Source organism: Echinococcus granulosus, assembly GCF_000524195.1.
Source record: "Echinococcus granulosus chromosome Unknown EG_S00078, whole genome shotgun sequence".
Taxonomy (NCBI): domain Eukaryota; kingdom Metazoa; phylum Platyhelminthes; class Cestoda; order Cyclophyllidea; family Taeniidae; genus Echinococcus; species Echinococcus granulosus.
Genome location: NW_020170458.1, coordinates 23,715 through 35,180, shown reverse-complemented (window position 1 = coordinate 35,180; position 11,466 = coordinate 23,715). Strand labels below are relative to the sequence as shown.

Here is an 11,466-nt window from a genome sequence, read left to right as displayed (position 1 = left end):
CTGCAACCTTCTACTGACAGTGTCGCATTGGCGGGTTTGAAAGTGAAACTAAAAAGCAATAAATTAGTCTGTTACTTGCATTTTGCCTCCTTTCGAATAGATTCCTACTTTTTGATGTAGACTGATGTTAAATAAGTAGCATGTTTACGTTAGTGTTTAGTGCAGGTGGCTTGAATGGGTAGAATTCCTGGGAGAGGACTCAATCCGCTCTTTAGCCTATGTTGGCTTGCTGAAATTAAGTAAGTAGTATGGGTGGTCGTGACAGTGGTGCGGCACGGGGTCGCGACTCATCCGGCCTTTCTGTCTTGTAAAAAGTTCGCTTAATGGGGCTGGAATTCCCTTACGGTACCCCGAGCCCTTGTGGCCAACAAATGGGCCACGGCGCAGGAGGCTGTGGCCTCAGGATGCGGTGATCTGGGTTTTGGAGAGAAAGGAGTCCTCGTATTTACTACATGACCCCCCTCTCCTTACTCTGTTCGTTAATCCCGACCTCCACTCGAATTACCTCTCCTTCGACCACAGGGGTTCGTAACCCGCGACCCGGTTATGAAGGTGACACAATGCATTGGAGTAACATTTACTTCGTTAATGGTGGCACATGCTGTGGCTTTGTGAAGGGTTTCAGAGCGCCGCCTATTTTCTGCGAGGCGACGGACATCAGGCGGAGGCCCATCTCGAAGATGGAGACGCATCCCGGCAATGTTACGCATTCTCTTCTGCATTATAACCACATCTTGTGGAGGACACACGGCCTTTCCACACGGTCCTCTTTGCTCTCAAACTGTCGCTGGCTACCGCTTTCCATCCTGAGAACTCGGCAGATGTTGGCACCTACCCCATCGGCCTTTTCGTAGTGACTCTTCGCAGATTCAGCATGTGGTTAGCTTGGCTTCCAACCAATGAAATGAGAGTCACTGTCCCCTAGGCAAAATTTCATCAAGGTGGTGGCAGACCTCACGGAGACTTGGAAGTCCACGATTCTTGTTGTACTGCAGTGAAGTAGTCAGTTTCGGCAGGTAGTGTTTGAGGTCGCACCGACTACAGCCCTTTCCGTTTAACGTGTTCACTTCAGGTTGCCTAAGTAACATTAGTGATGAGGGACGTGACACAGGTCGTATTTTAAAATAAAAAAATCCGTTCAAAATCTGCATGAGAATATTTTAGTGACCTTGAGTGAGTGACTGAAACCAAATAAGTAGTTTGAAATGGGAAAAATCCCTCAAGGCTGTCGGGATGAAATGAGTTAAACAATACACGGTTAGCACTGTTGTGTGCCTCTTTTGACTAGACTTCCCTCCTTTAGCCAAGTCTGTTACTTAAGAACTGCTTTTTTAAGTAGAATAAGGCCTAGTTGCGTCACTTTTGTTCATCTTTAAGGATTTAACTATCACTCACGCTCCAAGTTAGTTTGTTTTCGTGGCTGAAACCGAATAAGTAGTCTGAGTTGGGCATAACCAGCACCACTTACTCGAACGCCACGAGCGGTGTGAGGGTTAGCCACGTTCCCAACGTTCACATTCCCGATGTGATCCATGAAGGTGCCCCGATTCTCCTCTCTTCCATTCAGCTTACCGTCAACTTCAACTGATGCTGCTGCTTCGTCGACGAAGCCAACTGTATTGGCTGTCGTGCCCTCCTCCTACGCCAGGTCCAATGTTGTCGATTGGCTAACCACAGCAGCATTGATGAGCTGTTCTTCTAATGCGAATGCTTCAATGTTATTAGTGGCTAGAACAAATGGATAGGGAATCCTCTCAAAGCCAATGCCCATTGCTACCTCAAACCATCCACCTATAGCACCATTTGCTGCCACTCCTGCATCATTAACCGCATGAACGAAACCCCAATCAAGTACAATTTCGCAGTCTTTACAGTTGAGGCTCGACGAGAATGCATCCCTTTTGTCCAACCCATCAGGTAACTTTGCTAAGAATACTTTTAGCCAAGCAACAACTTCCGTCAACGACTGCCTGGTCAGACCTGTCATTACCAACTCATCTACAGATCGTGTTTTGCACACATCCAAGCGTGACCTTACCCCTCCCCTTATGCCTACGATCCATTCAACATATGGCATGCAGTTCTCACAAATGTGTCATTTTCTTGGCGACCTAGCGGCGATGTTGAAAATTGGCTCGTCAAATCTTCCAGAGTCCAGGGGAGCAATTCGTCCTCTGTATTCTTCGACAGTTACAAAAGGCAAGAAAATTAAAATGGCACCAGATTCTTCACTCGAATTGAATCCTGATGTTAGGGCAGCTGTTGTCACTCACTTACACTGGCACCGGTAGCAACAGCAACCATTCAAAGTTTACAATCCCACCAACAGCATTGCTCCTAGAGCTAGTAAAATCGAGTACCGCGGAAGAAGATGCATCAGCGTCATCAATTTTAATGATCAGGATAGGTCTGGGATCTTCTAGAAGGATTGGAACCCTACAGCAGTGTCGACACCAGCCAAACTCGTTTCAAAAGATCGAAATCCGTGATTCCAACACCACCGCCTACGTTGTGATGCAGGACGCAGAAAGGTCAACATGGGTAGGGCTAAAAAAAGAGACGATAATGTAGAGAGTCAATATTTTGTTTAGGTGCTACGCAGGGATTACAGATCTTAGAGATCTTTAGACCATGCTAATGCTTCCTAAGATCTGTGCATCAGTTATTGTGTTCTTCGAAACTACTCTGGCTTATGAATCCAAAAGACAACGCCGCGGCTGGCAGCTTGTCAAACCTTGCGATTGATAAAGTTGGCACTTAAATCTGCTCAGATTGCATTCGCACCCGGAACCATGGCAGTAGCCTCTAAGATATTTAAGGTGTTTGTAATGTATTTTCTATCCAAATTTCTGCAGTTTTTGCAATTTTACTGTTGATCAATGGCGCTAAAATAAATTTTTTGCAAGATGTTAGGATATAGTCTGCAGTAAAAGTTATTTAAATTAAAAAGAAATAATCCAATCAATCCAAAATTACGTGTGCATCAAAGCTTTTTAAGTGACATAAATTAAAATCCAAAAACACTCTTTGTGTTTAAAAGCTTGCTTAGAATAGCAACATTGCATGAAAAATGCACAGAATACTGACGATTTTATTTTTCGGGCGTAGCTTTATTTAAGCCCCCGCTATACGCGCCCAGTATGGTCGCGCAACAAGTTCATTGTATTGCTGATGCTGGGTTGGGAGGGTGCTAGCGGCAGCTTTGAACGGTTCTTTGAAGAGCATGTTCAAGATTAGTACGGAGTTGTAAGCCAATACTCTTTAATGTCATTCACTGTATTTTGTGCCCAGTCTTCCCATAATTTGCCCCACTTGCCAGGCATCATCAAATCCTTCCACTTCAGTTTGCGATGAATCGGTGGGCATTTGATCCTTTGGTCTTGCTCATTTAAATGATATTTGGTCGAATTTATGTTTCAAATTCTTTTGGTTTCCTCATAGTAGAGGAGGGTCGTTGATAAGGTGAACCGTTCCATGGGAAACATTAGTTGCGGTATAATTTTCCTTTCGCATTTTAGAAGTAGATGGTGTTAAAAGCACAGTTCCCGGTCAATAATTGTGCACTTTTTTTGTCCAGCTAGTAAGGATATTTTGCGATAACAGTGACTTCTTACTTTAGATTTTCGAGGCAAACTCCACTCTGCGAATGATACTTGACCCCGTGGAGAGGCAGCTCACCAGCACTACCTCAGGCACATTGGGTTTGGTGTGTTCACTTGAATCAGCAAGTCATCATTTTACTGCCCATTGTAGAGACTGAATGAGTCCTTTTTCTCTAACAAGGTTTGTGGAAATAGGTCTTGGATTAAAAACACGCAATTTTTCATTATTTTTGGCGTTGAAGGCCTTTACCACATGGAATAACCTTATTTTTATGGGTTCATCTATTCTTCCAAGTTTAGCTGTGCAGGTTTTTTGGTGAGAGATCCCCTTATGTATACTTAAAGAAAGAATTTCCGTTTTTGAATAAGTAGTTCGTATGCTGCTATTTCATTGTCTTCTATCTCGACCGGTAACATGCGCGAAACTTTTTGCCTGTAACATCCCAAACGACCGAGGCAGAGATTTTTCTTCTTACATCTCTGATTGGTTATGTTTCCCAATTTTACTTAGGCAAGAAAAGGAATTGCTCTTTAGGCAAAAGGTTCTTGCTTTGGAAAGTCTCGTCTTAAAACTGATTCAAAATTCAGATGTGGTAAGTGTCACAGGGAAAAATATTCAAGTCTTTTAGAAGGAGACGAAATCTTAACCATGTATTCCATTTCTGCTTCGGTCACCTAACTTTAGCTTCACTTTCGATGTGATCATGATAAGGAAGTAGCAAACAGACTGCCCATAAATCTGTCAATGATTCCCAGAAGACTGATATTTAGTTTAGCATCTAAGTAATTACTGCTATTTTGACGCCTCACGGGAATTCTGGTCTCCCCCTTAATCTAGTGGTGGTACTGAAGAGAGAGGTACATTCATATCGTCACCGTAATTTGGCAAATTTATTTCAGTTCGGATTCGGTAATGACACAGGGTTGACGGAGGGGGGAAGTAGCAAAGAAGACAAACTTCCTTCGGCTAATCTTCTTCAGACTAGATCTGAAAAAAAACAAAAAGATCCCAGATCGGGAGAGTAGCAAAGACAAGGCCCACTCAAGCCTTCCCTGACTTAACTTCGGCAACCTAAATAATGCTGATGTTGTTGTTGGTGAATTTATTCCGTTCCATCTCTCCAGGTGACCATTAATGTAGCAGTTCTGAGCTGTTCACTCCAACTGTTCACCTATTTAATTACTCTATCTTCTCATTGAAAATGATAATTTCCTCACCAGTTTTTGAGGCTAAATCCACATTGATTCCCCATAGTCTTTCTTGTAGACGACTGGTACGAAGTAAACCATCGACTCTCCGAATAAGGATAAGGATGAGATATATTTCCCCTTCTTAGGAGGGTAAACTTTGCAGCAGCCGCTTAGTTTTGGAGTAGATCGCCTTCTTCTCCTGATGGAGTGGACGAGATTGCAGCACCCGCAAGCGCAAAACTTGGAGCAGTTTATGACCGCGTAAATTTTCATTTTTTCCTTTATTTCTACTTGAAGCTTCTAACGAACTACCGCCTTTGATTGTGATCTTTCAAACTTAACGGTTCACGACTGGTTAAAACTTGGATGATGGGGTACGTATGTAGTCCCTAAATGAAAGGGATTAGAGATGATCGAGCGATCTGTTCGTAATTCTTATTTCCATGGTGTTTTGTAAACTAGGTTATTCCTTCTCGTTAGAGACTAGAAGGTGGGTAAAATAGGTTGTTAAAGCAGTGACTACCCCTTTTTCGCTTGATTTCCTCCTTGGTTTTTTTCCTCATTATTGCTAAGTCAACCTTTCCTTTTTCCTCTCCCTCCTCCACCCCCCCTCTCGAATTAGATCGTGCTGTTGGATGAAATTCGACAGGCTGTTAGTCTTTTACATGTTCATTGCAGAGATGGCGGAATAATGATTATATTATTTGGTATTTGCAAACTCTAATCACCGACTCCTGTCTTCCTTCATTATTTACAATAAACTGTACAAAAAGTAGCTGCCTTTTTCGTTAAGCTTCACCTTTGACATCATGGAAGTAATTGGCTTTAAACTGACACATCGATGCATGTGTCTGTTGGAGGTGGTTAGGTTCGCAGTGGGATGAGGGGCGAACGGAAAGTTGACAACGTCAAGCTTGATGTCAGGGAAAGGAACGTAGACAGACACCTCCGTTTCCACTTCGCTCCAATGTGTTATCCTATAATGTCTTGGAACAAATGAGGCGAACAGGCGGGATGGCGGTAAGTCAGCAAAGCCTTTCCCCCTTATCTCTCGGGGAGGGTTTGTGAGACGAGTGTTTTTTGCCCACCCGCCGCCTATGGCTTTGTGTCGTGTTTGAGAAGTGAGGGCAGTGATTCGGTCGTTTGAGAATTGAACGTTGAAATAATGAAAGCGCTTCTCGTCCCATTTTGGGCGGTCGAGCAACAAATGGATAGTCATCAGGATGGTCGTTTCTTAAACCTCTTGCAACTTGCCATGGTTTTGGCATCCACCATCTTGATAGTGTTCATTATTTTCCACTTCTGTTTGACGCAAATGTCAACGGGTTATTTCGTCAATCGGGATGTGAAACACAACCGGAGAATGTTTTTGAATGGTAGGCTGTTCTACCGCATCTTCCTCCTCCCCTTTCCTTCCCAAACCTCCACACGTGATTGTTGAGCTGACCGCCTGGGGAAAAAGTGGCCATCTACCCTGGGCTCATGCACTCAGCACTGACCACCTCATCCAGCTAGCTGTCTAACTTCAACATGATGCCATCTCGAATGCCCCGTTTTCGCTTGTCTTGGTTATTGGTAAGAAACTGTCAATAAAAGCAGGTCTATGCTGTTGTCGTCCATTAGCCTTTCTAATCCAACTACTCCCCAAGGTCCTATTTCGATTTACCCGACCATATCCAGATGTACTTCAATAGAACTGTGTGATCTGACGACATTGATGGTGTTGGGCTTCAATTTCACTCCTATTTGGCATAGTTTTAGCACATTCGCTTATCACACAGGCGGTGGTTGTGAAGCCGACAAATTTTGTACGACAGCATGCATCCACTCCTACTTTCAGAGGGCAAATATCAGTTGGTTCAAAATTTCAACTCAGGCCGCAGAAACACGTCGAATAGCAGGGATTCTTAGCAGCCTCAAGATGAATGAGGCGACTGCTCGGGGTTCGATGACTCAAAGTTGAGATGACCACGGTTGAACACAGGACTCAGGGCACATAGGCGGAGGAATGGGTGGGTGCGGGACCTTTCAATAGGTGTGATGACTCATCTCCGACCTTTTTATCTTGTTTTCTGAAACATCGCTAAGCCCTTTCTGTAGGTACTATGCGGGAAATTATAAGTTCTGGCCACTCAAATTGGGAGCAGCAGAATGCTTTTGACATTATAAATAATCGAGAAAGCAGTCGTCATACTACTTAGCCAATATGAGCGTCCCGAGGAGGGTAAAGGGCACGGAGGGGCAAGGTATCATGCTACTAGTTCTATTTGAGCGACCCTCAGGGAACAGCCTAAGGAATTAATTGCCGATAATAAGCAGATGTTTTGACAGCTTCTCTTTATTTGTCTTCTTAATGGGTATATTTGGATGGCGTGCGACCTCAACCGTTACTTCTTTTAGAGAGAGTGTGCGCATGGGCCACTTTCAACTACTAATTAAGGGATGAGTAGGTGCTTATACCAAAGCAATACAGCAAAAGAGAATTTGCTCGATCTTGGCAAAGGGACTGGGGCTGATACACAGGATACAGTCTGCTTCATTACAGCTATTGGGAATTTGTGTAGCCCTGTCGTCACCCCTATTCGATAATTATGCGTTGGGGGCTACCTCCACATTCTGTCGGTCCTTGCAAACAACCTACTCAAGCCGGTAAAATTGGGACCTATTCCAATTAGGACGAGAAATCTTTCGATGTGGTTCATCTGCAATCGAAATGCGATTTCTCGTTTCGCTTGAAGTTCACTCCCCAGATCCTATTTAAGTTCCTATATCCAGGGAAAAGTAGACTGATGGAAGCGCATCTGATTCTACCGCGACAAGGTCATTCTTAATATCGCCTGCCACATCACAACTAGGACGAGGTATTGCAAATTAGCAGAGGTTTCGCGGTGCGAACGCTGTTTCCGCCCTTTGTTAGTATTTGCCATGGAGATCTTACCTTCTACTTTTCTTGATCAGCCCACGTGGGTTATCATCTCTGTCATCTACCTTGGCTTGGCCAAAAATCCCTGGAAGCCAGTCAATTGCGATAATCTTTCCTACAGCTGCAGAATTCCAGTACCAACAACATGCAGGTGGTGGACGCTGAAATCGAATAAGTAGGTGTAGGTAGTACTCACTTCGAGAAGTCGGCAAATCAAAGCGGCAGTAAGGGGGTGGGGTGGGGGAATCAGCCGTGTCTCCGCGCTGGTGACACTGCAGCTGCAAATCGGTCAACCGTGCTGCCATGGTTTTTCACACCCAGGGCGGAGGTTGAGACGTAAGGGTTCAGATTCCACAGTCCAGTTGATGGAGCAGTAGTCTAATAGTATTTCTTTTCTTTGACACATGAGTGGGATTTCACTTTTAAATGAGTAAAATAAGGTGCGATCAGGAGGACGTGCAATTCCTACCTCCTTCTAACAGGATACCTTGATATCACACGACGTGATCGGCATCCACACCAACGGCCTCGCAAGCCCCGATTTACGAATGTGACACTCAACTACTCAGCCATTGAGGCTTACCGGCCGTAAACCTCACTTGCGGATTGACAAAGTCCGAAACCGATGGATGGAAAACAGAGCTAGGTTCAGGGTTAGGGAGAACCCGATGTCGCTGATCTCGTTGTCATTATTAAATGCTATGCACGAAATGCTGGAAATGACGCTTTGCGCAACCGTGTGCCTGTCAAATTGCGCAATTCAACAACAATGCAATCGCGGAGGTTGGACGCGAGCAGTAGTGGGGAATGTAGGTACTCACTACCATCGCGACAGTTAGTGGGCGTGTGAGTAGGCAAAATAGGAAGAAGGTCGAATTTGGCAATACAAACTTGTGGGTTTTTCCACTTCTCATCTCACTTAACCGGACGCATCTCCTTGAAGCAAGCTGTTGAGCAGTGTAAAGCAGGCGAGAGATTGCGTCGTTGAGTAATCTTACCAAGTGAATCAGTTTGCACTTGGACGTCAATATGCGGGGCTTACTCCCATCACCCACTATTGTGACAAATCATTGTGTCGGTTAATGTTCGGGACCCGTGGACACTTCTCAAACCCCACACCTATGGCGATTGTCTGGAAGGGTGGTGAGGTCAACGCACTGGTCCGTTGCTCTCGTAGCCCTCGTAAACACTTGACCAGTTGATGTTAGTCCCCTCTTACTCCAATTACTTTGGTGCAGGCAGCACAGAGAAGCCTTACCGTTGTGTCCAGGGCTGCTCCGTCACACCAATCCACGTGCACCATTTCCTTGATACAGCTAAAACAACACGTCGAGTCACCATCACAAAGTAAAGATGTGGTATAGGAAAGAGCCTGCCGATCGGAGAATAATTTGATCATCAAAGTACCAACAAGCATACACAAGCACTGCATTGGAGTGATGTACATTGGGTGCTGGACACACAAATCACCGAAGAAAGGGTAGGCTGTCAACTTTGTAGCATGACACGTAGTCCTATATCCTGATGCCAATTTTCCATGGCACAAATAAGAGTTGGTGTTAACAACTCACTTAAAGGTCAAGTAAATGGAAACTGTGGTGTAATTTTTGATTATAGTTGCAAAATTGGTACTGCTATTGTGCCCAGTGGTCACACTACTGATTAATGAATTGAGTAGCATTCATTGTAAGCTGTATGTGGGACTATGATATGTGAAATCCTGTGGTGTGTATCAAGGGTCACTCGCTCTTCCCCTTATTTGTACGCATGTGGAAATCGTTCCTTTTTTGTTTGCCTAGAGGCTGGGTCTTCCAGACAATGTCTCATTTAGAACCTCGCGCTCTCGTCCAATTTCCTTGATCCACTACCACGGACAGGGAGAGTCTAAGCTTGCCATCAACTGCGGTTAGGCCAATGGCAAACAGAAGATTCCATCTCAGTTCCATTTGCTATAGAGACGATTGTAGAGCTCTCTTTTCCTCTGTTGAATATTGAGAATGTTGACAAGGCATCTAAATATGCAATACCCTCACGGCCAAGCTTCGCCATATTGGGCAGCGTCGTGGATGACGGATTCTCACTACTTTCGACATCATGCGAGAGATAAACGCAGATCGGTGAAGTCGACAAGCCTTGCAAATGGAATAGACTCTTAAGGCTTTCCACTTGATTAACCGTTTCTCATTTATTTGATGTAGAAATCGTCGCACAGTCGGCTTAGGTATCGGCTCTAGTACACACGGTCAAATCCTCTCCCTTCTCCAGTTTCTCCTATCCATCATGAGGAACTGACTTGCCGCAGAAGACCTGATGGAACTAGTAGGTTCCACTCATGTGATATTTCCTTCTCTTCCTCTGATACAGGTCAGCTCAGTACAGACATCAGTGAGTGGGTGAGGTGACTACCAACACGTTACTCCGGCTAGGTTTTACTTGTGTCTGAGAAGGTGTGTCTACATCTTCCACCGGAAATTTGGGTTGGACGTCGACGTGATGATGTCCGTGTGGGATGTGGGAAAGTAACAGAGATGAGGATGAAGTATTGTGCAAAGGTGGGGAAGCCCATTCCATCCTGGACGGTGATGAGAAAGAGCGGCTGATGGGAGAAACTCAGTGTACATATAAGGGTGGGGGGAATGAAGGTGACTAGGGTGTCAGCTCAAGCTTAAGTCCAAGGCAGATGGAAGGAGACCGAACAATGTGCTACAGATAGGAAGTCAAACCGGATACTCGGTGATGAATTGCGCAAATTTGTTGCCATCACAGGCCGCTAGTTGACATCAACTTTGCCATCCTCAAGAGTTGTAATGGAGCAAACAGGTGTAAGTGATTGTAGTGGAGGGAATGAAGTGGCGAAGAGATCGACTACATCCCATCAACTGCTTGATGAGGGTAACACCTAGCCGTTTATGCATTTAACCAGAGAGGCAGCCAGCGCGTTAGTCGCCTTTCCTCTCCTCCCAACTCTTCTGCATCGCTCTACTACTTTCCAGTGCCAAGCGTGTAAATTCAGGATTGGAATAATAGAGAGACATCAATTCCGTGACACCACTCCTCATATTTTAATTTGTTGGAGTTAGAATGAGACGCACAGTCGGACTGTTTGTCGGTCTGCTAGTGCACCATCAAATCCTCCGCCACCAACAATCTCCCAAATCCTTTGCGGAAAACTGATCGTGGTGTTAAAAGGACCACTGAAGAAGAAGGTTCACCTCATGCGGCATCTCCATCCGTTCCTTCCGTGACATCAGGTAGTCCAGTGCAGACATGAGTGATAAGGTGAGGTGACTGGCACTGCGTTAGTCCTACTGGTCCTCCGTCTTGTTGTAGAAGGTGTGCCCGCATTAGTCGCTTCAACTTCGATTTAGGAATCCGTAGGTTGATGCTCGCATGAGATGTGAAAAACGGGCGGAAGAAAGGGTGAAGACTTGATCGGAGCCACTGAATCCCACTCCAGCGTAGGTGGGGAGTGTTTGATTTAAGAAAATCCGTGGTTTTACGAGAGGAGGAACCATATGAGAACCGGATGGTAAAAGCTTTTGCAATTAACTGTTAATAATTAGGTCTGAAAAAAACCAAAATAAGCAAGTCGGAATCATTCAAAAATTTCAATGAGTTTGTGTTTAACCGTAAGGGAATTCCGAGCTATATTCAAGATTTATACCAAAAGCCACAAAACCGACACCTGTTTTTTGGTTTTGAAAGTTTGGCGAGTCGGGATCCCAAGTGGCACCACCGTCACGACCACCT

The 11,466-nt window shown here is 44.8% G+C and overlaps 2 protein-coding genes across 2 annotated transcripts in view; both read right to left on the bottom strand. All coding sequences in view use genetic code 11, as the record gives it.

Moving 5' to 3' along the window:
* EGR_07460 (hypothetical protein) overlaps window positions 1-1,987 on the bottom strand; it is a gene marked incomplete at both ends in the record, with an annotated part of 2,664 nt that extends 677 nt beyond the window's left edge. Inside the window, 2 exons of the mRNA XM_024496709.1 lie at window positions 1,469-1,639; window positions 1,673-1,987. Coding sequence (XP_024348849.1) covers window positions 1,469-1,639; window positions 1,673-1,987 — 486 coding nt within the window. The remainder of the gene's footprint in view (window positions 1-1,468; window positions 1,640-1,672) is intronic.
* A 2,506-nt stretch (window positions 1,988-4,493) lies between these two features.
* EGR_07459 (hypothetical protein) lies at window positions 4,494-9,163 on the bottom strand (the record flags this gene model as incomplete). Its single annotated transcript, XM_024496708.1, has 3 exons — window positions 4,494-4,590; window positions 7,732-7,877; window positions 8,975-9,163. The coding sequence occupies 3 exons, from the start codon at window positions 9,161-9,163 to the stop codon at window positions 4,494-4,496; spliced, it is 432 nt and encodes a 143-aa protein (XP_024348848.1).
* Window positions 9,164-11,466: the final 2,303 nt, after the last annotated feature.